Source organism: Chlorocebus sabaeus, chromosome 20 (assembly GCF_047675955.1).
Source record: "Chlorocebus sabaeus isolate Y175 chromosome 20, mChlSab1.0.hap1, whole genome shotgun sequence".
NCBI classification, from domain to species: domain Eukaryota; kingdom Metazoa; phylum Chordata; class Mammalia; order Primates; family Cercopithecidae; genus Chlorocebus; species Chlorocebus sabaeus.
Window position 1 is genome coordinate 111768256 of NC_132923.1, and position 26945 is coordinate 111795200.

The 26945-nt window shown below is 43.1% G+C and overlaps 2 protein-coding genes and 1 non-coding gene across 9 annotated transcripts in view; 2 read left to right on the forward strand and 1 right to left on the reverse strand.

Moving 5' to 3' along the window:
* Positions 1-1438, forward strand: part of LOC103225358 (RH-like protein) — a 65211-nt gene extending 63773 nt beyond the window's left edge. For 5 of the 6 annotated variants that reach the window (XM_007979984.3, XM_007979990.3, XM_007979988.3 and 2 more), the window contains one exon: positions 1134-1438. In XM_007979984.3, coding sequence (XP_007978175.3) covers positions 1134-1160 — 27 coding nt within the window. In that variant the 3' untranslated portion in view covers positions 1161-1438. The remainder of the gene's footprint in view (positions 1-1133) is intronic. The other variant, XM_007979986.3, reaches the window with a different exon arrangement.
* On the reverse strand, positions 1326-26915 carry TMEM50A (transmembrane protein 50A). 2 transcript variants are annotated; one of them, XM_007979981.3, is made up of 8 exons: positions 25819-26915; positions 23703-23808; positions 21569-21681; positions 13707-13774; positions 12410-12502; positions 7872-7932; positions 2951-3036; positions 1326-1926 (listed from the first exon to the last, which is right to left on the reverse strand). In XM_007979981.3, the coding sequence occupies exons 2-7, from the start codon at positions 23793-23795 to the stop codon at positions 2991-2993; spliced, it is 474 nt and encodes a 157-aa protein (XP_007978172.1). In that variant the 5' UTR covers positions 23796-23808; positions 25819-26915; the 3' UTR covers positions 1326-1926; positions 2951-2990. The 2 variants fall into 2 exon arrangements, with proteins under 2 accessions (XP_007978172.1, XP_007978171.1); XM_007979980.3 differs by having other exon boundaries at positions 1326-3036.
* LOC119626490 (small nucleolar RNA U13) lies at positions 17710-17813 on the forward strand. The gene has a single exon (XR_005242646.1). It is a non-coding gene; the product is annotated as a small nucleolar RNA U13 (small nucleolar RNA).
* Positions 26916-26945: the final 30 nt, after the last annotated feature.

Below are 26945 nucleotides of genomic sequence, written 5' to 3' on the forward strand. Positions count from 1 at the left end.
GAATTCCAGTCCTAGTTCACCCACTGGCAGGCTGGTGCCCTTGGACAGGTCACTTCTCTGGGGCTCAGTTTCTTCCTCTATAAAATGAGATCAAATCCCATGTTCTACGAGTGCTCTGGAGTCAGACAGATCTGGGTTCTACCACTGCCAGCTCTGTGATCTTGTAGCTTCAGTCTCGTCATCTCTGACATGGAGATAACAGTGACTCTCTCACTGGGTTGTTAGGGTTTAAAGGAGATAATGTATGTGAAATGTTAGCAAACAAGTGTTAGCTACCCTGATTTCCGGTTTCAGAGTTCCGTGGTCCAAGTTTACGCCACAGGCAGCGATGTTGTATGTTGGGCTGTGGTGTGGCAACACTTTAGCATTCACTGCATGCACAGCTTGCAAAAGAGAAGGCCAAAGGAGACCTAAGAAGGCTCTTCAAACACTTGAAAGACTGGCATGTAGGTCGAGCACGGTGGCTCAGGCCTGTGATCCCAGCAGTTTGGGAGGCCGAGACGGGTGGATCACTTCAGTTCGGGAGTTTGATACCAGCCTGACCAACGTGGTGAAACCCCATCTCTACTAAAAAATAAATACAAAAATTAGCTGGGCATGGTGGTGGGTGCCTGTAATCCCAGCTACTCGGGTGGCTGAGGCAGGAGAATTGCTTGAACCTGGGAAGCGGAGGTTGCAGTGAGCTAAGATTGTACCGCTGCACTCCAGCCTGAGAGACAAGAGTGGAACTCCATCTCAAACAAACAAACAAAACAAACAAAAACTGGCAAGCAGAAGAAAAATATTTTTTCTGTACGCTTCTCCAAAGAATTTAACTAGGCCCAGGGGAGGTGCAGTTTAAATTTCTAACAATCTCAACTCCCTGCCAAATGGAATGAGCTACTTCATATGGCAATAGTGAGTCCCCTGTCTTTGGAGGCATTCAAACAAAAGCCAGATGGCCATTTATCAACAACCCATGTAAAACACTATATGAAATAAAACCTACCTATCTAAGATCTCTTCCAATTCAGATTTTATTAAAGAATTTCTAAGGTCTTTGTGATGAGACATTTAGGCTAAGTTTCAAGAAATCAAGTCAAAATCAGTATGTGGGTTCATCTGCGATAAAAATGTTTGTTTTGCTTTTACAGTTTCCTCATTTGGCTGTTGGATTTTAAGAAAAAGCATCCAAGAAAAACAAGGCCTGTTCAAAAACAAGACAACTTCCTTTCACTGTTGCCTGCATTTGTACATGAGAAACGCTCATGACCGCAAAGTCTCCTTATGTACAATGAAACAAGGTCAGAGACAGATTTGATATTAAAAAATAAAAGACTAAAAACTTAGTTTAAGAGTCAATTTAATAAGTTTAAAATAAATGTTTAGTTTCATTAGGATGATGCTATCAATATTTTCTTGGTTACAGACACATTATTAAAGTTTTGGGTTAATTTTATTGACAATTCTTAAGATTCTTTCTCATGCTTAATAAAGTATGCTACCCAGTTAACTCCTGTCTACATGAGCAAAGCAGATAGTACAAAACAGGAAAATTACAAATCACTGATACTTAGTCCTTGTGGGAATCATGCTTTTATCCCAGCAGTTTTACAAGGTGGCTGGCATTCCCTGAGCATATTCTGAATTGCACTGTGGGGAAAGAGGTTGTGCCCAGTTATAGGGTGGGGGGATGCACTGCCTGAGGATTAAAAAACTAGTTCTGTGACCGTGAGGAAGTTACTTAAATTTCCATGGTCCGGGTTCCCTCCTGTGTGAAAGAGAAGGTAGACTTCAACCTCTAAGATCTTCTCCAATTTTCACATTTTATGGACTTTTGTAGAAAAAACATCAGGAGTTCATGTGGGATGACAGCAAGTTATTTCTTTGAGAAGAGTCTTGATCGCCAGGCAATATTCACAGCATAGAGACTGTCAGATGATGATGCTAGCATGGAAAAGAGACCCACACATTTAAATCACCCAGCAAATATTCTGAAGGCTAATTGTAGCACGTTATGAAAGACATTTCAAACTGTGGTTCTGAAGAGCGTATCCCATCTTGCAGAGGTGGGGAGCCTGTGGGGACAAGAGTTCCGAAGAGAAAGAGACAACCAGAGTTCCCAGTAGCTAATGTTTGTCATTCTAGTTGACCGTGCTGGTCTATTAGGCTAGTGGTTCAGTATACAGATGAAATGAAACATGGAACCCGGTTTATTATCAGAACAACTACAAAGAAATTGTCCCCTGTGTAAGACCGGAGTGTCAAATCTCTCTCCTTTTCTCCTCTCTCGTTCAACGGTGGAAGTGGTGTGACTGTGCGTCCCACCAGAACCACGTGTCATGGCTGAGTCATATCCTCCTGCCCTTGGAATGGGAGGCACAGCGGAAGAGCTTCCCACAGAAGGGATGTGGAGAGCCTGGTGCCTGGACCATGGTGCTTCTCTCTTCCAACACGTCCACTCACACCTTGGGAGACCCTCAAAAGCCACTCAAACACTACATGTTCACAGAATTTTTGGTAAAAGTAAATACCAATTATAGTGAGGAAGAATTTTGACCATGAAATATTTTAAAAACTAAAAAATGTTTATATTTCATTTAACATTTGACACAGAAGAGACCACATCTGAATAAACACATTAAATCTTCAGAGCACTTTCATTGTGGTTTTGGACCTCAGATATGACAAATACTTATACTGACAAATCCATAATTTCTTTTGTAATTTCTTTTTATTTTTACAAATTATGCCATGATAAAATTTGACAAAAATTATTCATGTGAAAGTTTGCTTTAACGTTTTATAAGTTAATCAAGTGCATACCACAATAGATTTTTGGTTGTTGTTTAAATAGGGTGTTCTCGTGATTTTAGTATTACACAACTTTAAGCTGAGACTACACTCAGAAATAAGTTTAGAAAACGGCATTACAAAAGATTGGGAGTGAACAGTAAAAAAACAAACAAACCCAAAAGCAGGGATGTTGTGCTGTGGGAAATCGGATGTTTTCACTGCCATAAGTCTTCAGTGCGGCCAAACTTAAAAACCAGCCCTCTGTGAATAAAACAAGAAATACCACATGACTCCCTGAATTTGAGAAAAGAATATGTGAGATTTTGAGAATAGTGTGAAACAAGCAACAAAGAATTGATGAGTTGTAGAAGAAAGTTTGGTACGAAACGTATCAAAACAGAAACTGATTCTAAGGTAGTGAATTCTTCCATTATGTTCAACTGTGCTATTAACCACCATATTCCCAACAACCTTAACTTTCGAGTACTGAAGACACATGTGACTTTTAAAAAGTTAACCAGTGTTTACTATGTAACCATTATATGTCTGTTTTTTTTTTTTTTTTTTTTTTTTGAGACAGAGTCTTGCTCTGTCACCAGGCTAGAGTACAATGGTGCGATCTCGGCTCACTGCAAGCTCCGTCCCCCAGGTTCACGCCATTCTCCTGCCTCTGCCTCCCAAGTAGCTGGGACTACAGGCGCTCACCACCACGCCCAGCTAATTTTTTTTGTATTTTTAGTAGAGATGGGGTTTCACTGTGTTAGCTAGGATGGTCTCGATCTCCTGACCTTGTGATCCACCCGTCTCAGCCTCCCAAAGTGCTGGGATTACAGGCGTGAGACACCGCGCCCGGCCCTACAGGTCTGATTTTGTCAAATTCATTCAACAAACTGTTTTGGTGCCAGGGCTATAAAATAAGATACAAAGCCATTGCCCTCAAATTGCTCTCATTCTTGCTAACGCAATGTGGTAAGCATGGGGGTGGTTGGGGAAGGAGACTTACATACCAAGTATTAAGGGGGCACAGAAACACAGAATTCAGTTGCCCTGAATAAGTTAGAAAAGGATCTACAGAGGTGGTAATATTTGAGATGGGCTTTTGTGGAAAAACAGGAGTTTGAATGGGAGATTGGTAGGAACAAGACCTAGCAGGATGATGAAGGCAGGTGTTTTGGGGACAGGAAACAGTACATCAAAGGCGAAAGAGGCATAAAAAAGCATGGGGCTTCCAGAAAAGCCCAGGAGACTGGTATGACAGGAATTTGCCCTCACAGAGCTTAAGTCCAGGGCAAGCTTGTCCAACCCACAAAGCACAGGCCATATGTGGCCCAGGACGGCTTTGAATGTGGCCCAACACAAATTCGTAAACGTTCTTAAAACATTATGAGATTTATTTTGTGATTTTTTTTTTTAAAGCTCATCAGCTATTGTTGGTGTATTCTATGAGTGCCTCAAGACAATTCTTCCAATATGGCCCAGGGAAGTCAAAAAATTGGACACCCCTGGTCTAGGGTTTAGGTGAGGGAATGTCTACAGTTGTCCTCAAGGCTTCAATTTAAGAGGCAAGAGGGCAACTATATGCATAAAATGATACCTGAGGTGTTAACAGAACAAGGAAGAATCTGGCCATGTTTAGGAGATGAGGAGGCAGGGAATGGACACAGTTGGCATTTGGGAAGCCAACTGCCGAGGGCGGCAAATTACCCACAGGTGCCTTAGATGAGCCAGAGTGCAGATGCCTGCCTGCATGCTCTACGGGGCAGCTGGCGCACAGTCCCAGGCACCAAATGAAATGGGAGCTATAAGCCAGACATGGCGGCTCACGCCTGTAATCCCAGCACTTTGGGAAGCCAAGGTGGGTGGATCGCTTGAGCCCAGGAGTTTGATACCAGTCTGGGCAACCATGGCAAAACCCCGTCTCTACAAAAAATACAGAAATTAGTCAGGCATGGTGGCATGTGCCTGTAATCCCAGATCTCTGCTCTTCTAGTTAATATCGGATCTACTGCTGTAACAAAGAAAAACTGAAGTTGGTTATTAGAGGCCTCTACTGTCCAAATAGCTTAAAAGAGACGCTGTAACTTCAGAATACTCGTCACAAGATATGAACTCCAATCTGAAGAGTTTCTTGGGCAAGAGCCAGGGACCAGTCCCTCCTACACTGTCAGATGGTCACCTCTGGTACTGACATCTGTCCACTCTGACTTCTGAAATAATAATTCTATGCTGCTGCTGAGTACCATTCTGTTACGAATCAGAATGGCAGGTGTCCCCTCCAAATCTCATGTTGAAATGTGATCCCCAATGTTGGTGCTAAAGCCAAGTGGGAGGTGTTAGTTATGGCGGCAAATCTTTTTTTTTTTTTTTTTTTGAGATGAAGTTTCACTCTATCACCCAGGCTGGAGTGCAGTGGCTCGATCTTGGCTCACTGCAACCTCCACCTCCAAAGTTCAAGAGATTCTTGCCGGGCGCGGTGGCTCAAGCCTGTAATCCCAGCACTTTGGGAGGCCGAGGCGGGTGGATCACGAGGTCAGGAGATCGAGACCATCCTGGCTAACATGGTGAAACCCCGTCTCTACTAAAAATACAAAAAAAACCTCACCGGGCGTGGTGGCGGGCGCCTGTAGTCCCAGCTACTCGGAGGCTGAGGCAGGAGAATGGCGGGAACCCGGGAGGCGGAGCTTGCAGTGAGCCGAGATCGCGCCACTGCACTCCAGCCTGGGTGACACAGCGAGACTCCGTCTCAAAAAAAAAAAAAAAAAAAAAAAAAAAAAAAGAGATTCTCCTGCCTCAGCCTCCCAAGTAGCTGGGACTACAGGCACGCACCACCATGCCCAGCTAATTTTTTGTATTTTTAGTAGAGACGGGGTTTCACTATGTTCGCCAGGCTGGTCTTGAACTCCTGACCTCGTGATCCACCTGCCTTGGCCTCCCAAAGTGCTGGGATTACAGGCATGAGCCACCGTGCCTGGCCAAGGGGGCAAATCTTTCATGAATGGCAGGTTAGTGCCATCCCCTTGGTGATGAGTAAATTCTCACTGTTAGTTCCCATGAGAGGTTGTTTACAGGAGGCTGGTACCTCCTCTTCCTCCCTCTCTTGCTTCATGTGATATGCTGGCTCCCACTTTGCCTTCGGCCATGACTGGAAGCTTCCTGAGGCTCTCACCAGAAGCAGATGCTAATGCTTCCTGTTCAGCCTGCAGAACCATGAGCTAAAATAAACCTGTTTTCTTTCTAAATTACCCAGCCTCAGGTACCCCTAAATAGCAATGCAAATGGACTAAAACAACCGGCAATCTGCTACAACCACTCTGCGAACTGTGTCCATTACCTGGAGTTCAATTTGCTTATAGGATACAAGGTATAACCCAAAGAGGCTGTGCATCTTGTCACATCTAAGTTTACATTTTTCTTATTTCCAAACTGATTTTACAAAATAGCAAAAATGGTGATGGAATAGAATAGGTGTGAATACCAACTGGTGGCTCATTCTGAAGAGCAACTATTAGTATTTCAAGAGAGCTTCAGAAGACATGGGAGTTTTGTTTCTTTTTTGGAGGTGGGTGGGAAGGGAAGGGGAAGGAAAAGTCCTGTAACATACATCAGATTCCTAGCCTTTTTTTGGATTAGCCACTTCTTTGATAATCTGATGAAAGCCACAGACTCTTTCCAGAAATATGCAAAACACCAATTTCCTGCATATGGAAATATCTGGTGAGTTCTCACCTTCAGAAGGCTACTGACAGAATAAAGGTTAAGAACTCCTGGCTGGGCGCGGTGGCTCATGCCTGTAATCCCAGCACTTTGGGAGGCTGAGGCAGGTGGATCATGAGGTCAGGAGATCAAGACCATCCTGGCTAACCCGGTGAAACCCCGTCTCTACTAAAAATACAAAAAATTAGCTGGGCAAGGTGGCGGGTGCGTGTAATCCCAGTTACTCGGGAGCTGAGGCCGGAGAATCACTTGAACCCGGCAGGCAGAGGTTGCAGGGAGCCGAGATCACACCACTGCACTCCAGCCTGGGCAACAGAGCGAGACTCCCATCTTTTTTTTTTTTTTTTTTTTTTTTTTTTTTAAAAAAGAACTCCTGATGCAGGCCGGGCGCAGTGGCTCACACCTGTAATCCCAGAACTTTGGGAGACCACGGTGGGCAGATCACAAGATCAGGAGATCAAGACCATCTTGGCCAACATGGTGAAACGCTGTCTCTACTGAAAATACAAAAAAAATAGCTAGGCGTGGTGGTGTGTGCCTGTAGTCCCAGCTGCTTGGGAGGCTGAGGCAGGAGAATTGCTTGAACCCAGGAGGCAGAGGTTGCAGTGAGCTGAGATCGTGCCATTGCACTCCAGCCTGGTGAGAGACTGAGACTCCGTCTCGAAAACAAACAAAAAAACAAAAAAACAAAAACCAAAAACCAACAAAGCTCCTGATGCAGAGGATTAAGAGCTGTTGAGCTATTTTGTTTGTAGGGTTTTTCAGCCAGTGACGGGGGTAGGTTATGGGGGCTGGAGGGGGTGGTAGTGGTTGGAGGAACAGTATGGGTAAAGGGCAGGCCCTAAATTTCTAGGAAAGATGAACATCAGAGAAGATTACTGATAAAAGCCTTGAAGTTTTTAGAGGTTTTCATCATCTTTTCATTTGTAATTGAAAAGGAAGGATAAAAAATGGGCTTTTCCTCCACACCTCAAATCTCACAAATTCTATAGTATCAAGGACAGAACTATAAAATATATCAGAAACCAAAATTTAAGGATAAATGGTTTTAGGCAGGCTTTCATTTAAAGCAACTGTTAGAGATCTAAGTTTAAAATGAACATCACCAGTGTTATGTAACTAAATCTTCATGAATCATAGTTACTCACTCATTAAAAGGGGGCGTGGTAGCAATCTTAAAAATTAATATATGCTCCTAAGGTTGGCAGCAAACCAACTCATCTATTTAAAATATCCTTCTCAACCTTACTCTTCATGTTTTATGAAAATAACATGGGGGAGGGGTATTGGATGAGTAATTAAGCAACTAAATATAGTAAATGATATAAAGAAGCTATTTTTTTTTTTTTAAAAAAAGGTAAGATAATGCAAAACAAACTTACCCAAAAAAGATGAAGGCATTCTGGAAAAATACAGCAATTCCAGGGTATACTATGTCTTTTTCTGTAAAAAATAATTGCAGTGTTCAGAAGGTTATGATCTCAAAACATTTAGATTCAGATATATTGGCAAATACCAGTTTTCCTGCCTAGAAGAATTGATTTTTCTTGGAATCAGGGTTGGCTTGAGTATTAAAATGACATAATGTGTGACAGAGTCTAGCATGGCTTTAGTAAATGATAGCTCCCTTCGTTCATTTAACAAACATTTACTGGGGGCATACAGTATGCTGGCCCTATTTAATGCTGAGGATACTGCAATAAACAAAACAGGTACAATTTTTTTTGCCCTCATGGAACCAGAGAACATACTGAATAAAAAGAAGATAAAATAATGCAGGAAAGGTACAGAAGTGTAGTGTGACATCGGACACAGGTGGCCAGGACGACCCCATGAGAAGGTGACACTGGAGCAAGGACACACAGGAAGTGAGGGCAGAAGCCATGCACACGCCCTGAGGGAGCATGCCAGTGTATTACAGGAACAGCCACATAGGCACAAGAGGGAAGAGCAGGAAAAGGGTAAAGAAAGAGGGCAGCTGGGTGGTGGAGACCTGGCTGTCACAGTGAGGACTCTGATTTTTACTCTGAGTGAGATGAGAAGCCACTGGGTTGTGAGCAGAAAAGTGATCTGAGCTGACATATTTTAAGAGGATCCCTCTGGCTGCTGTGCTGAGGGTAGATTAAAGGAGGCAAGAGAGGAAACAGAAGCCAGTTAGGAGGCTCTTCCAGGAAATCAGGTGAGAAATTATGATGGATTGAACCAGGGTGGTAGCAATGGAGGATGGTAAATGGTGGTTAGACTCAGGATATATTTTACAGCACAGTCAACAGGATCTGCAGATAGACTGGACGTGGGGCATGGGAGGAAGACAAGTGTCATCTTTGACAGGCCTTCACCATCTAGGGCTTTTGGCCTAAACACACGGAAAGATAGAGTAGCCAGCCATTAACTAAGATTGGAAGGACTGCTGGAGCAACATTTTTTTCTGACTGTATCTAGAAATGAAGTTGAAATTCTCATAAATTTCTACCGGAATTGTCAATGACTGCTCACTGACAGAGGCACAATAAATAGGTGAACTGTCAAATTTTTCTCATTTCAGAACAGCTTTGGTTAATCTGATTAACATAACAGATGGTTTGCATAGGTCTTCACCACCATTTCACGTTAAATAACCATTACCACTACGATGGCTTCTAAAAATGTTATAAAGCCAACTTTATAAAATTACAGATCTGCTAATAATTCTCAAAACATAACCTTGCTCCAGAAGTTTTCAAGAAAATAGCCTAAAATTATGAGATAAAGACATTCCGGTTAAAAGGGGCTCTGTATTAATAGTTGTATCTGGGAAAGAGTTATCAGTAATTTCATTTTCTTCTTTTGAGTTATTTTACATTCTTAGTTTTCTATAATGAACAAGTATTATGCAATTCCCATGATTAAAAAGGTAACTTTTTTCTCTTTTTTTTTCTTTGTTTTGTTTTTTGAGAGGGTCTCCCTCTGTTGCCCAGGCTGCAGTGCAGTGGCATGATCGCAGCTCACTGCAACCTCTACCTCCCGGGTTCAAGAGAGTCTCATGCCTCAGCCTTCCAGGTAGCTGGGATTACAAGTGTGTGCCACCACGCCCAGGTAATTTTTGTATTTTTAGTAGAGACAAGGTTTTGTCATGTTGGCCAGACTGGTCTCAAACTCCTGGACTCAAGTGATCTGCTTGCCTCAGCCTCCCAAAGTGCTGGGATTACAGGCGTGAGCCACTGCACCCAACCACATTTTAAAATATATATATGGCTAGGCGTGGTGGCTTACTCCTGTAATCCCAGCACTTTGGGAGGCCAAAGCAGGTGGATCACCTGAGGTCAGGAGTTCAAGACCAACCTGGCCAACATGGCAAAACCCTGTCTCTACTAAAAATACAAAAATTAGCTGGGCATGGTGGCGGGCGCCTGTAATCCCAGCTATTTGGGAGGCTGAAGCAGGAGAATCGCTTGAACCTGGGAGGCAGAGGTTGCAGTGAGCTGAGACTGCATCACTGCACTCTAGCCTGGGCAACAAATTTATTTATAGATACATATAAAACAGATTTTATAGCAGCAAAAGAACAACTTATAATATCATGTTAAATGCAACTGGGGGATAAAAATTATAATAACTAAAAACATAAGAAAACAGAACAAAAGGAAATAAACCAAAATATTTAAGAATGCTGAAATTATTATTACTTATTTTTCTTTTCTTTATTTTCTTTTTTTTTTTTTGAGATGGAGTCTTGCTCTGTTGCCCAGGCTGGAGTGCAGTGGTGCGATCTTGGCTCACTGCAAGCTCCGCCTCCAGGGTTCACGCCATTCTCCTGCCTCAGCCTCCTGAGTAGCTGGGACTACAGACGCCTGCCATGACACCCGGCTAATTTTTTGTATTTTTAGTAGAGACAGGGTTTCACCGTGTTAGCCAGGATGGTCTCAATCTCCTGACCTCGTGATCCACCTGCCTTGGCCTCCCAAAGTGCTGGGATTACAGGCGTGAGCCACTGCGCCCAGCCTTTCTTTTCTCTTTTTTTGAGACAAGGTCTCACTTTGTCACCCAGGCTGGAGTACAGTGGCACAATCATGGCTCACTGCAATCTCCGCCTCCCAGGCTCAGGTGATCCTCTCACTTCAGTCTCCTGAGTAGCTGGGACCACAGGTGCACGCCTCCATACTCGGCTAAATATTTATTATTTGTAGAGATGAGGTCTCCCTATGCTGTCCAAGCTGGTCTCAAAATCCTGGCCTCACGCAATACTCCCTCCTTGGCCTCCTGAAGTGCTGGGTATGCACTGCACCCACCCTCTTTATTTTCTACAATTTTGGGAACATGAATAATAAATTACACAGGACTAGGCCTAGGGGTTCACACCTGTAATCCCAGAACTTTGGAAAGCTGAGACAGGCAGATCACTTGAGCCCGGGAGTTTGAGACCAGCCTGGACAACATGGTGAAGCCCCATCTCTACAAAAAATACAAAAAACTAGCAGGGCTTGGTGGTATGCGCCCATCGTCTCAGCTACTCAGGAGGCTGAGGTGGGGGGATTGCTTGAGCCTGGGAGGTGGAGGTTGCAGTGAGCTGAGATTGTGCCACTGCATTCCAGTCTGGGTGACAGAGCAAGACTCTATCTCAATAAATAAATAAATAAATAAACAAATAAATAATACAAATATTTGGAAATATCTATTACTCCTATCAGATTAAATAATTTTAATAAAAATTTAGGAAACATTATTTTAATCTAAAAGTTACACTGTATTCAAGTAAGTGTTAAAATATGAACTAAATAGGCTGGGCACGGTGGCTCACACCTGTAATCCCAGCACTTTGGGAGGCCAAGGCAGGCAGATCATGGTCGGGAGATCGAGACCATCCTGGCTAACACAGTGAAATCCCATCTCTACTAAAAATACAAAAAAAAATTAGCCAAGAATGGTGGCGGGCACCTGTAGTCCCAGCGACCCGGGAGGCTGAGGCAGGAGAATGGCACGAACCTGGGAGGCGGAGCTTGCAGTGAGCCAAGATCACACCACTGCACTCCAGCCTGGGTGATAGAGTGAGACTCTGTCTCAAAAAAAAAAAAAAAGAGCTAAATATATATAACCTGGTCCAGTTTTTATAAATCATTAATACTGTATTTTTACTACGACAGCCACAGCAATTTTACCTGAACCATTAAATGGGTTTTCTATTTTCCTATGGCCCCTCAAGGTGAAATTTCTCCCAGGGTCTAACAGTACACCTTTTCCTGAGCTTGCCTTAAACTGGCCTTATATAGCAGAAGTATATTAAATGTTAGTTTACTTTTTTGTCTAAAAGGAGATGACATCATATTACCAGGGAGGCTTAACTGAATAAATCTCAATTCTGCGATGTTACAGCTTTGCACAGATATTCTGAAAGTCAGAACTTGTTAGGCCAAGCTTGAGGCCACGAGTTCAAGGCCAGCCTTAGCAACATAGCAAGATCCCATCTCTACAAAAAATGAAAACATTAGCTGGGTATGGTCGTATGTGCCTGTGGCCCTAGCTACCTGGGAAGCTGAGGTGGGAGGATGGCTTGAGTCCAGGAGGTTGAGGCCGCAGTGGGCCATGATCATGCCACTGTACTCCAGCCTGGGTGACAATAAGACTCTTGTCTCTTCAAAAGAAACATCTGCTAACTAGATAGATAACATATATGTTCTGCTTTTGAGATTTTTGGAAGCCAAAGAGAAGCAGTGTTTAGAGCTGTCTCATCCCTTCTAGGCTCTGGATAAGAAGAAAAAAGACTGAAGAAAGGAACACTAAAAATATACAAGACAAACAAAATCAAACACTGTCGGTGGCGGGGGGGGGGTCCCCAGATATAAATGCATTGCTAGCAGTTGGCCCATCTATAGGAAAAAAAATAACTTTAATGCAAAATTCCAGTATTCCACTGAAGTAAGTTGTATCCTATGTTTTCTCTTACCTTTAGCAACATAACCTCCAAAAAGAATCCACATAGATGCAATCAGAGATCCAAAGGCCAACATGAAACCAATGAATAGCCAAATGCGAGCACCTTGAAAGAAATAATATTTTACCAGAATTGTTTCGCGTAGGGCAGTAAAATTACCTTTCAAAAATAAAACCCAAACAGAAAAAAAACAGTGCAGCTGCCATTAAAGTCTAATGTAAGAACAGTGGAAGATGCACTAAACATCTTCATCAGTGTGGCTGTTGGCCTTTTTCTTCTTGGTTGGCCTGATAGATTTTTAAAAATTATTTATTAGTCTGTGTAAGTGCATATACTTACTTCCCCAACTGCCTACACCGAGAAAACCTATACTCAACCTTCCTGTAAAACATCTCATAAAATCTGTTTCACCATATTTAGAGGCTCATTCTCCATATGCTTTTATATGGAGCATGCTTCCACATTTTTAAAGTCCTCCTCTGCCAGGCACCATGGCTCACACCTGTAATCCCAGCACTTTGGGAGGTCGAGACAGGCGGATCACGAGGTCAGGGGACTGAGACCATCCTGACTAACACGATGAAACCCCATCTCTACTAAAAATATAAAAAATTAGCTGGGTGTTGTGTCGGGCGCCTGTAGTCCCAGCTACTTGGGAGGCTCAGGCAGGAGAATGGCCTGAACCTGGGAGGCGGAGCTTACAGTGAGCCGAGATCCCGCCACTACACCCCAGGCTGGGCAACAGGCGAGACTCTGTCTCAAAAAATAAATAAATAAATAAATAAATAAATAAATAAAGTCCTCCAAGAGTACTTTCAAACAGTAACACAGATATACAGTAAAAAATTCATATTCAGTGATATACGAATCTCAAAGCTACCATATTTCACTTTCAGGGAAGTCAGGCAGCAAAATAAATTCAAATTTACGTGACCAGAACTTAGGAAGATGCATTAAAATTATGTTAACAGAGGAGGACAGCCAACTTTCCAATCACATTAACATGTTTATGAAAATTTGCTATAAATAATAAATGGAGTCATGACTGCCTAAAATGAGTTCTGATAGGGCCTCTTTAATTAACACAAATACATGTTAATAAAAACACTGCCTAAGGCTCAATAAAGCATAGCAAATAGAATGTTATATATTAATTCCCAATTTTAAGCCCAAAACACAAAACGATAGATTCAAAACAAGCTGTTACTCATAGATATATTAAAACAAATAGAAAAGTGGTACTTCCATGTGAAATTCTCATCTTAAGGATTTAAGCATGTATAATAAGATGCTGTTTGCACTTATTTACCTGTTTGACCCAGACAACCTTCACTGTAACTATCACCTCGGACTTGTCCATTTGATACTGCATTAATCCTGTATGAATAAAATAAAACCAAGAAATCAGGGTCCATGACACCAATTACCAGAAACAATAATCAACAGTTTCTCAAATTTAAGGTTAGGCTTCAAAGTCTTTTTTATTTTTTTTAAGATACAGGGTCTCACTCTGTTGCTCAAGCTAGAAAACAGTGGCACGACCATGGCTTACTGTAGCCTTGAACTCCTGGGCTCAAGAGATCCTCCCACTTCACCCTCCTGAGTAGCTGGGATTACAGGTGTGCGCCACCACACCCGGCTAATTTTTAAAAATTTTTTGTAGAGATGAGGTCTCGCTATGTTGCTCAGGCTAGTCTCAAACTCCTGACCTCAACATATCCTCCTTGCCTTGACCTCCCAAAGTGCCACCACACCTGGCTCATAGGCCTTCAGTTCTTGAGTAAAGAGTTCATATGACTGGTCTCTTCAACCAGATACTCTCTAGAGCAGTGGTCACGGGCCCTAGACTAGCAGAATCAGCATTACTTGGCAACCTATTTGACAAGAAAATTCTTTGGCCCTAACCCAAACCTAGCAAAGCAGACACTCTGGGCATGAGGCCCAGAAATCTGAGTTCTAACAAGTCTTTCAGGTGAGTCCGGATTGTTAAAATTTGGGAATGAGGCCAGGCGTGGTGGTTCATGCCTGTAATCCCAGCACTTTGGGAGGCTGAGACAGGCGGATCACCTGAGGTCAGGAGTTCGAGATCAGCCTAACCAACATGGAAAGACCCCATCTCTACTAAAAATACAGAATCAGCTGGGCGTGGTGGCGCATGCCTGTGATCCCAGCTACTCGGGAGGCTGAGGCAGGAGAACTACTTGAACCTGGGAAACAGACTGCGGTGAGCCGAGATCGTGCCATTGCAATTCAGCCTAGGCGACAGGAGCAAAACTCTGTCTCTTAAAAAAAAAAAAAAAAAAAAAAAGGAACGAAATTCTCAAAATTTTCTTTTGGTAAGATATGAACAGGTAAAAAGATAAGTTCGCTTGCTTCTGATTTTCCATTTGTATATATCAGACATGACATGTACTCATGTATGGCAATGGCAGAGGGAGAAAATGGACCCTAGATAATCCAAATATTTCTTAAAATTGGCTTTAGAATACATTTTTTGTGCTAATTTTGTACTAACATCAAATGTTTGGAGAAATAACTATATTTCAAACAACACAATAACTTTTTGCTCTGAAAATATTATTGAATAGAGACTCAAGTGTAACATCTTGTTTTTTTAATCCTTGATACAGGCTCTAAACACAAGAAGTGTTTTACCAACTTTTCATAGCGTACCACTCTAAAGTGAGATAGGCTTGCTTTCTTTAGAAGTATCCTTTGAAACATTCCAAATGTCATGGGAAAACGTTCACAATACATCAAGTTAAAGTTACAAAACATTATACCTATGATACATATACCCATTTAGTTGTGTGTGTCTAACACTAGAATATAAGCTTCATGAGGACAGGAGCCATTGTCTGTCTTGTTTCTCATTTTCATTCTCAATGCCTAGCACAAGGCTAGGGGTTTCGCACATAGTAGGTGCTCAATAAATGTGTTTAGGTCAGGCCTGGTAGCTTGCACCAGTAATCCCAGCACTTTGGAAGGCTGAGGTAGGAGGACTGCTTGAGCCCGGGACTTTGAGACCAGCCTGGGCAACATAGTAAGACCTTGTCTCTACGGGAAAAAAAAAAAAAAGTGTTGAATATAAGAATCCTAGTTTTTTTCACAGTAATGTCTTAATGTATTCATACAAAGCTAAGTTTCAGAATGATCAAAATACTCAATTATTTTCAGTGATCTCTATACAGTACTAAATTATTTTGTATATGAAATAGATATATTTAAAAACAGGCTTCATATTTAAAAGTAAAACACAAATAAATGTTCTTGGGTTACTGGTTCCTGGCTCTTGTTTTCCTTGCTGAGCCATCTGAATAAACTTCAGAGCCCTCTGTGAGCCACCACAATCTTGTCTTCACTATTAGGGACACTTTGGAATGAACAATCTCTGTTCTCTGCTATGACTATTTTTATGTATGTTCTCAGATTTACAGAAAAGTTACTAGTTAAATAATCTTTTTTCTGAAGCATCTGGTATTTGTCAACATGATGCTCTGTAACTGGGGGCTGTAAGTGTGCTCCTGGTGTTGGGGTGTAGCTGATCTGGGCACTCTCAGTGGATCATGAGCTCAGGAGATCGAGACCATCCTGGCTAACCTGGTGAAACCCCCTCTCTACTAAAAATACAAAAAAATTAGCTGGGTGTGGTGGTGGGCGCCTGTAGTCCCAGCTACTCGGGAGGCTGAGGCAGGAGAATAGTGTGAACCCGGAAGGCGGAGCTTGCAGGGAGCCGAGATCGCGCCACTGCACTCCAGCCTGGGAGACAGAGTCAGATTCCATCTTAAAAAAAAAAAAAAAAAATTCTAACAGCATCATTATTACAGTAAAATAAATTGCAACAAAATGGAAAGAACTAGAAATAGCTGCATAATGGCTGAGTTTCAAAGAGAAAGACCACAGCCCTTTGCTATCAGTGGCTTCTGAAGTCAGACCTTTACTTCTGCGAATGAATAACTACTCTGGCAATGACCCCACGCCACGCACAGTCAAACTGGCTGCCCTTAGCCACTTGCTTTATTCTGAAAATACAAGTTACTGTGTTTACACTTAAGTAACTGTAGCATAATTTAAAAATGTGTACAATTTTCAACTTGGATTACCTGGAAGCCTGGAAGAGATGACTCTACAACCTAAATTAAAAGTCTACAGAAGGCTGGGCATGGTGGCTCACGCTTGTAATCCCAGCACTTTGGGAGGCCAAGGCAAATGGATCACCTGAGAGGTCACGAGTTCCAGACCAGCCTGGCCAACATGGCAAAACCCTGTCTCTACCAAAAATACGAAAACTAGCTGGGCACAGTGGTGGGCGTCTGTAATCCCAGTTACTCGGGAGGCTGAGGCAGGAAAATTGCTTGAACTTGGGAGGCAGAGGTTGCAGTAAGCCAAGATCACGCTACTACACTCCAGCCTGGGCAACAGAGTAAGAGTCCATCTCAAAAAAACAAAAAGATCTACAGAAAGCTCATGGACAATGGTAGAGGTCAGGCCAGGGGCTATACAGGTGTGCTGGAAGTGCTGACTGAGAACGTTGTGGGGTGATGTTTTAAATCGTGATCTAGGTGCTGTTTACATGGGTGTATACGTAATTAAAAATTTGTTGAGATGTATATATGACTTGTGCACTTTATGTATCTCAATAAATGCCCTTTTTTTTTTTGAGACAGTCTCACTCTGTCTCCTGGGCTGGAGTCCAGTGCCACGATCTTGGTTCACTGTAATCTCTGCCTCTCAGATTCAAGCGATTCCCCACCTCAGCCTCCCGAGTAGCTGGGACCACAGGCGTGCACCACCATGCCGGCTGATTTTTGTATTTTTTGGTAGAGACAGGGTCTCTCCATGTTGGTTAGGCTGGTCTTGAACTCCTGACCTCAGGTGATCCGCCCATCTTGGCCTCCCAAAGCACTGGGATTACAGGTGTGAGCCACCATGCCTAGCCAGAACGCATTTTATATTACATTTTTTAAATTATTAAGGCAGAGAGGCACAGTGACTCACACCTGTCATCCAGCACTTCAAGAGGCCAAGGCAGGAGAATCGCTTGAGACCAGGAGTTCAAGAACAGTCTGGGCAACATAGTGAGATCCTGTCTTTACAAAAAAAGAAAACTCTTTTTAAAAAATAGCTGAGTGTGGTGGTATGTGCAAGCAGTCCTAGCTACTGGGGAGGCTGAGGCCGGAGGACTGCTTAAGCCCAGGATTTTGAGACGGCAGTGAGTTATGATCATGCCACTGCACTCCAGCCCGGGTGACAAAGTGAGGCCCTACTTCTAAAACATCTTTTTTTTTTTTAAATTTAAAAAGGAAAACCTGATTCTTCTGTAGTTCCTAGGCACGATGATTGGGTGTTCATGTGCATGTATGAGATGTGCCTCCCTCAAACCTTGTTCTTACATCAGTACCTTACCCGTCTAACATGGAAAAAAAAAGAAAGGCCCACAGAGAGAGTTGATCCCTAAAGGACGCATTTATAATTAAGGAAACAAAAAAAGGCCCTTAGAAATTGAAACATGAGAACTGAAATGCAAAAATGTTTAACAGATTGGAAAACAGAATAAAAAGATAGATGAGAATTCTAAGAAAATGTATCAGCCAGGTGTGGTGACTCACACCTGTAATCCCAGCATTTTGGGAGGCCAAGACGGGTGGATCACTTGAGGTCAGGAGTTCAAGACCAGCCTGGCCAACATGGTGAAACCTGTCTCTACAAAAAATACAAAAACCAGTCAGGCATGGTGGCGCATGCCTGTAATCTCAGCTACTTGGGGAGGCTGAGGCTGGAGAATCAACGGAGCCTGGGAGGCAGAGGTTGCCGTGAACAGAGATCATGCCACTGCACTCCAGCCTGGGCGACAGAGCAAAACTCCATCTCAAAAAAATAAATAAATAAACAAACTAAAATAAATACTTTTTTCTTTTAAATTTATTGAGACGGAGTCTCCCTCTGTCGCCCAGGCTGGAGTGCAGTGGTGTGATCTTGGCCTATGGCAACCTCTGCTGCCCAGGTTCAAGTGATTCTTGTGTCTCAGTCTCCCAAGTAGCTGGGACTATGCGACACCGCGCCTGGTTAATTTATTTTTATTTTTTATTTTTTTTTGAAACAAGAGTCTAGTGGCATGATCTCTGCTCACTACAACCTCCACCTCCCGGGTTCAGGCCAGGCGATTCTCCCGCCTCAGCCTCCCGAGTAGCTGGGACCACAGGCACGTGCCACCACGCCTGGCTAATTTTTTGTATTTTTAGTAGAGACAGGGTTTCACTGTGTTAGCCAGGATGGTCTCGTACCCCTGAGCTTGTGATCTGCCTGCCTCGGTCTCCCAAAGTGCTGGGATTACAGGCATGAGCCATTGCACCTGGCCTTTTTAAAATTATTTTTAGTAGAGATGGGATTTCACCAGGTGGGCCAGGCTGGTCTCAAACTCCTGACCTCAGGTGATCTATCCGCCTCGGCCTCCCAAAGTGTTGGGATTACAGGCATGAGCCACCATGCCCAGCCAAAATAAATACTTCTTGTATCCAAAAAAAAAAAAAAAAAAAAAAAAAAAAAGATGTGGTAACTGGAAAAAAAGTAGATTTAACCCTGATTAACAGGGGAGGGAAGCCCCATGGTGACAGTGCTGTAGCAGGCTTCCAGAGTAATCAATTCATAACGAAACAGCCTGATATGGGCTTCTGGGATGTCGATTTCTAGAACAAAAGAGGTTATAATACATTGAAGAATATAATTGAGAATTTGGGAAAAAAAATAAAGATGTAGTAATACTAGAAAATGCAAGAAAACAAAAGGCAGCTAGAAACTCTAGGAAAAACAAAAAACTGAACAAGGCTACTATAGTCCATATAGTAACTGTCCAAATTAGAACTGCAGCATTCAAGATGAAATGAATCCTAAAGAAAACATACATTCTTTCTACCAACAACCACCTGAAAAAAAACAAAAAACAAAAAAACAAACCAATCAGAAACTCTAGGAAAGGTCGGGCACAGTGGCTCACACCTGTAATCCTAGCACTGTGGGAGGCCAAGGCAGGTGGATTGCTTGAGCCCAGGATTTCAAGACCAGCCTGGCCAACATGGTGAGACCTCGTCTTAATTAAAGAAGAAGAAGAAGAAAAAAAAAAAACTATAGGAAAAAACAATACTAAATAAGAAAGTCATAGCCCAAGTATGAAACAAACTAAACTATATTATGAATTTGAGAAACTGGTAAGAATACAAGAATATTTTCAAAATATATTGATAAATTTGAGAAGCACAGGGTCATGGTATTGAAACTTACACTATTTGGCACTGCAATGAATTTTGTTTACCAGTTTAAAAAATTTTTTCTTTTTTTTTTTTTCTTTTTTTTGAGACAGTCTCGCGCTGTTGCCCAGGCTGGAGTGGAGTGCAGTGGCCGGATCTCAGCTCACTGCTATCTCCGCCTCCCGGGTTTGCGCCATTCTCCTGGCTCAGCCTCCCGAGTCGCAGGGACTACAGGCGCCCGCCACTTCGCCCAGCTATTTTTTGTATTTTTTTTAGTAGAGACGGGGTTTCACTGTGTTAGCCAGGATGGTCTCGATCTCCTGACCTTGTGATCCGCCCATCTCGGCCTCCCAAAGTGCTGGGATTACAGGCTTGAGCCACCGCGCCCGGCCTCCTATTAAAATCTAAGGTCATTTCATTCCTCTGCTCAAAAACCTTCTAATAGCTTCCATTACACTTACAATGAAAGTAAAGTTCTTGGCCGGGCACGGTGGCTCAAGCCTGTAATCCCAGCACTTGGGAGGCCGAGGCAGGCTGACCACCTGAGGTGAGGAGTACGAGACCAGCCTGGCTAATGTGGTGAAACCCAGTTTCTACTAAAAATACAAAAAATAAGCCAGGTGTTGTGGCACACGCCTGTAATCCCAGCTACTCAGGAGGCTGAGGCAGGAGAATCGCTGGAATCCAGGAGGCAGAGGTTGCAGTGAGCCGAGACTGCACCATTGCATTCCAGCTTGAGCAACAAGAGCGAAACTCCGTCTTAAAAAGGAAAAAAAAAGTAAAGTTCTTATTTTTGTGACGGGGCCTTGCTCTGTTACCCAGGCTGAAGTGCAGTGGCACAATCATGACTCACTGTAGCCTCGAATTCCCAGGCTCTGGCAATCCTCCCGCCTCAGCCTCCGGAGCAGGTGGGACCACAGGCATGCCCTACCAATTTTTGTATTTTGGTAGAGATGAGGTTTCACCATGTTGCCCACACTGGTCTCAAATTCCTGAGCTCAAGTGATCCATCCACCTCGGCCTCCCAAAGTGCTGGAATTACAGGCATAAGTCACTGCATCGGGCTGAAAATAAAGTTCTTATAATGCTTTTCAAGGCCCTATGCCATCTGCCCTTCTCCATCACTTCTCTGACCTCATCAATTTGTCTCTTTTGATCTTGCTGCCACAGTTATACTGGTCTCCTTGCCGTAAAGCCTTTGTACTTGCTGTTCCACCTGCCTGGAATGAATCTCTCTTACATATCCCCATCCCCTAGTCAGTTCCTTCATTTTAAGTCTTTACTCAAAGTCACCTTCTTAGTGAGACCTTCTCTGACTCTACTGAAAATTTCTGGCCATGTGTGGTGGCTCACACCTGTAATCCTGGCACTTTGGGAGGTCGAGGTGGGAGGATCACTTGAGCCCAAGAGACCAATCTAAGCAATATGATGAGACATCCTCTCTATAAAAAAATTTTTTAAAAAAATTTCTATCCCTCCTGTTGACATCCCATATCTCCTTTCTCTATTTTTTTCTCCTTTGCACTTATTTTAAATGCCAAAAAGACATGGATTTTTCCTGTTTTATTAACTACTGTATGTCCTGTACCTAGAGCAGAGTCTGGAATATAAAAGCTTAATAAATATTGTTGGAAGAATTATCCCTTAGACAAAATACACAGTTTCTGACTTAAATGTAAAGCTACTAAACCCTGGGGGTATAAAAATAAAAGGATAGCTGAGAGAAGCTGGGAGGGGTACAGAGGTGGACAAGAACAAAGAGGACTGCTGATTTTCTGTGTAAGTCCATCTCTACTGTATGACTTTTAAATCATGTCCAGTATGTTAATCTGGTAATATTTAGAATTTTAAATCTATGCAACTATATTTGAAACATTTTTATTTTGTGGCAATCTATGTAAGTAATGCCAATTATGATGACACTTACATTAGGAAGGCTATGGTTGCTATAACACCACAGGCATGGTATGAGTGGTTGAAATCTTTCATGGTGGGATAAATAACAGCTGCATCTATGATAATCCACCAGCCTGTAAAAAACTAAAACAAAGGTGACACCAATGAGAAATTACAGCAATTCTGTATCTCACTGGCTAAAAGACAGCAAGATATTTAAGTGAAGAGATCCCTTTCAATTAATTTCAAAAATGTTCTAGCTATTTCCCACATGTAATTTGCACATGGCCTAATAGCTGATTAGGTACCCTTAAATCTGACAGCAATTTATATTTATTAACATAACTTTTATCTAAGTCTACTTCAATCATTATTTAATTTTATGATAATAAAGTCTTGTAATCTAATTTGGTAAACTAGAAACCACTTATCTTGTGGAGGGGGAAAGGAAAAAAGTAACTCAAATTCCAACTGACAGAAGCGTCCTGCTGATACATAAGCTTCCAGAGAAATATTCCCCAAAATCAAGAAAAAAGCATTCAAATTAATATGGAGAACAACCATTGTTAACAGAATTTTAGCTATCTTCTTGCTGTGAAATAACAGCTCTGAGGTTCTGCTTTTGATGAATTCCAGTGCAGTCTAAAGGTGGTTTCAGGTGTGATTTTAAATTCAATGTCAACACCAGATTACAATTTATTTGAATCTGGCTCTAGATATTTTCAAGGGCAAAGGTATTACAAAATAACCCCAAAACTTCACAAATAGTTTTTATCATCTGAGCAGAAATTTACAATAAAATTATCTTAACCAAATTCTGACAAGTAGCTTAGAAGATTTTTAAAGTAACCCCCTTTCCTATCCCCACACCAAACCCTGACTCAGTTAGCTCTGGGAACTGACATCTTCTGGCAATTATTTTAAAATAACAATTTTAAGCTAGTCAAATTACTTTTATCAGGTTACAGACAGATCCATACTCGATTGATAACATTTTTAGTGGCTAACACGAGTACATACGCCTTTCTTTCTACCCTCAGATCAATGTATTCAAGATATTTTCTTCATAGACTAAAAACGCAAAGCTTTTTGGCCAGGTGCAATGGCCTGTAATCTCAGGACCTTGGGAGGCCAAGGCCAGTGAATTACTTGAGCCCAGGAGTAGGAGACCAGCCTGGGCAACATGGAGAGACCCCCATCTCTGCAAAAAAACACAAAAATTAGCCCGGTGTGGTGGCCCTTGCCCGTGGTCCAGGCTACTCCAGAGGCTGAGGTGGGAGGATCACCTGAGCCCGGGAGGTCGAGGCTGCAATAAGCAGTGATTGCACCACTGCACTCCAGCCTGGGAGACAGAGTGAGACCCTGTCTTGAAAATAAATAAATATTAAAGCTTAAGAAAAAATGGCTTGGCACAGTGGCTCATGCCTGTAATCCCAACACTTTGGGAGGCCGAGGCAGGTGGATCACCTGAGGTAGGGAGTTCAAGACCAGCTTGACCAACACAGAGAAACCCCGTCTCTACTAAAACAAGCGTGAAACTCTGTCTCAAAAAAAAAAATTTACTCTTTAGCGCCTATGACACCTTATGATCATAAAAAACTAATAGCAGATCCCTTGAGGGATCTGAAGTGTAAATAAAAATTTTATTCTGTAAATTACTTTTACACAATGTATTTTAATGAGTTTCCTTGTTTTTGCTTTTTTCTAAAAAAAATTCATGCTAATCTTCTCTATATCATTCCAATTTTAGTGTATCTGTTTCCAAAGCGAGCACTTTTTTTCCTTAATGAGACTGAGAAGAAAGTTAACTGGATTACGGAGAAATGCAATCATATCTATTGACTGGTTTTGACCTGATTGCTTCTTAAACACTTCCTTGTACCTTAATGTACTCATTAAAAGGAGATAGAATCCATATAATGAACAAATGTTTTCTTATGCCAGTTTTACCATGCAGAATAACCCAACCACTCTGTTAATCAAATTTTAAACCATAAACTCTTAGAGTGGAACTAACGGCTCTCCATAAACAACAAAATATCAACATGGTCAAAGTGGTCAAAGATAAAATAAATAGTACATATTTCAAAACATCCTGCAGATTTCAAAACCCATAAACACAAAACGCACCAAAAAATGAGGTCCAAATTATCAATGACACTTACTAGTACACCAGCAGCAATGGAAGCAATAGTATTGCGCTTTTCCCCCCAGTCAATGCATTCTGAGCATCTCAAGCCCTCTAGAAATCCAGACATTTTTTTCAGGTCACTTAAAAACAAACAAACAAATAATTAAATAAAGTACTTCAATTTACTTGCTTCAAACCTGAAAAATAATTAATAGCTCAGGAATAATTAAAGTGAAATTACAAATGCTTTATTTTGGTTCCACACTTCTTCAGAATATTTGATTTAGTTTTTGATGAATTTCCACGTTATAACTTTGGAAAGTAACATCTGGATTCATTTAGTATCTTTTTTAATGTAAAAAATGGTTTGGGGACCGGGCGTGGTGGCTCATGCCTGTAATCCCAGCAATTTGGGAGGCAGAGGTAGGTGGGTCACCTGATGTCAGGAGTTTGAGACCAGCCTGGCCAACATGGCAAAACCCCATCTCTACTAAAAATACAAAAATTAGCTGGGTGTGGTGGTGCATGTCTGTAATCCCAGCTACTTGGGAGGCTGAGGCAGGAGAATCGCTTGAACTTGGGAGGCGAAGGTTGCAGTGAGCCCAGATCGTGCCACTGCACTCCAGCCTGGGCGACAGAGCAAGACTCTGTCTCAAAAATAATAATAAATAAATAGAAATCAATGATTTGGATATATTTAAGCAACATTAACAAAGGTGGGTCTCCAAATATTGAAAAAATTTTAACTACTGGTTGACCTCCTCCTAAAAATCTGTCACATCCCATTATTTTTAAGTAGGTATTGAATTAGTTTAGGTGGTACTTTTAATATCAAGTATATGATTACCAATCCACAAGAGCTCTTTTGTATCATTTTGATTCCAAACTTATTAGATGACTTTGATATTTACAGTCTAGGAGTACTAACATTAGTAGAGAGACAAGTGATAAACTGTGGCTCTATGTGGAAGTACAGATTCAAATGAAAAATAATTCTCTAATTTACATATTTTATCACAGAACGTGTGTTTCTTCACACCTAAATTAAGAAATTAAACATTGCACTGCAGTTCTTACCTCTACCCACATCATTTCCTTTCACTTCATTCACTTCACTGTTTTTCTTTCTGCAAGCCTGCCTTTTGGTGTCATTTCTATGTAAAGAACATCCACTTGATTTTAATATCCCTATCTCTGATCCTAAAGGGTGTTTCCAGCCAAAAAAAAAGCACAAAATTGTGATATTAATTCAGATTACAAAAATCCAACTGCTATTTAAATATAGCAGACCCAAACTGTCTTTACAAATTACATAAAACACTCCTGTAAGCCGAGCTGTACAGACCTGACTTGAGACACAGCCATGTTATCTCTATTTCAGAGTATGAAAAAACCTGAAATACGTATAACTTGAGAACACCCTAATTCCTACAGCAAACTTGAGTCCCTTAAATTACTCTGCAGCCAGCAATTATAGTTGTCCAAAAATACGACACCTTAAAAAAGAGCAACGTCTCCCATTTTTAACTTCTTTCAAAAATTAAATATTAAAATACATGATTACAGCCAGTGCTAAGATGCCTTTGGGACAAGTTCAATTTAGGAAATTCACTCATTTGATTCTTCCCCGGGAAGAACTGCAATCCAGTGTTACTTTCGGTTCAACCCAACGGCCCCGCCCCGAATCCATTTTTCTTGCACGACGACTGGCACGCTCAAGCCAGACCCCGCCCACCAAACTCTGGGAATTTTAGGTCTCGAGGGACGCGGCTGGAAGATGGGGGAGCCACCTTCAGCCCGGCCGCCCCTCGCTGAGGGAGCCGGACGGGCCACGCTCCTTTCTCGGAGCTTTGGCCTGTCCAGCTGTAAAGTGGGGGACCGGGGGATTTCCAAGAATCCTGGGATGTCCTGGGAGAGGGCGCGGTCCCGTCTCCGTCTTGGCGGGTCTGGACGCGGTCGCCTTCTCTAGGCGCCGCAGGACCCAGGAGAGGAGAGGTCTGCGGGGGCTCAGCCCCGGTCTGCGGCTTCCCGGAGGGCGGCGGCAACGAGCCTGTGCTGTGGGCACCAGCCCGTCAGACGGTCCCGGCTCCGAGGCCTCTCCAGCCTTGAAGCCGCTCCTCTCCTGCCCCCATTCCCCGCCCGACACTTACGTCCAGCCCCGTCGTGCAGTGGTTCCGGAGCCCGGTGTAGCGCCGCGCGCGGCCGCCTCACTCCACCGGTTTCAGCCAAGAAAACAAAACGTCCACGGCCTACAGACACCCGGATGCAGCAGTACCACCCCCGCGGCTAATCCGCGCATGCGGACACGGGGCGGAGGGCGGGACGCCGGGTCCGGAGGGAGCCACGCCCACCACGCCAACGCGTCTGCGCAGGCCCGGGCGCTCGCTGGCGGGGCTTTCCGCAGCTCTGGGATCACAGCTGGACGTCGGAAGTGCTAGTTTGGAGTACGCCCTTCGAGGGTAGGTTTGAGAAGTTGCTCTGTGTGCTGAGCTTTCTAAAGGAAGGCATCCGTTGGCCTTTGTACCCGTCTTGATTGAGGTGACGAGTGTTTTCTAGTACTGGGGTCGGCCCCCCAGCCGTCTCAGGTGTGGGTGGCAGGAAGAGTGCTGGGTCCCATGTGGTGCAAAAGTTGGGTTCCGGTTTGCAGCCACACAGCGCTACTCAGGACTTTTTAGTCTTGTTTATTTTCTCCGTGCCTGTTCCCGCCCCCTCGCAGTTCCACCTCTGGGAGAGGGGCGGGTTCAGCTCCAGGAGGCGGGGACTTCCCGGCTCGGTGTGGCTGGGGTGTCCCTTGGACCCCAGTGTCGGCGCGGTGACCCACTTATGGGACTTGGCCTTTCTTTGCTGTTTGTTTAAGGCAGGGTTTCTCAGCCTGGGCACTACTGACGTTTTGGGCCGGCTCATTCTGTCTGGGTTGGGAAGGGTAATGTCCCGTGCTGCTTAGAGTGTGTAACTGCATCCCCCGTCTCTACCCGGTGGATGCAAGTAGCAGCCCCAGTGAACCAAAAATGTCCCCAGACTTTGCCAAATATCCTCCCCCTCGGGGAAGATCGCCTCGCTTGAGAACCACTGTTGGAGGAGAGCCTGGGTTTTCGGGAGGTGACCGTTTACAAAGGGGAGGACGGTAAGAAGCCGGAAGCAACGATGTGTTAGCTACGTGAACGACTTGTGGCCGGGCTGGCCCCTCTTCTGGAAGCCGTCAGTTTGGGTCTCGCGTCTGGAATCGCCGTCGAGGAGTCAGATCCAGCCCCAGAGAGGGAGCAGGGTCGAGGTGTCG

Excerpts from the sequence above, each read along its gene's own strand:
- TMEM50A (XM_007979981.3), bottom strand. The coding sequence starts at position 23,795 with ATGTCTGGATTTCTAGAGGGCTTGAGATGCTCAGAATGCATTGACTGG. Across the intron at positions 7,933-12,409 it reads TGGAGGTTATGTTGCTAAAG|AAAAAGACATAGTATACCCT; the intron begins GTAAGAGAAAAC and ends TATTTTTTACAG. Across the intron at positions 3,037-7,871 it reads AATGCCTTCATCTTTTTTGG|AGGGCTGGTTTTTAAGTTTG; the intron begins GTAAGTTTGTTT and ends TTTTATTCACAG.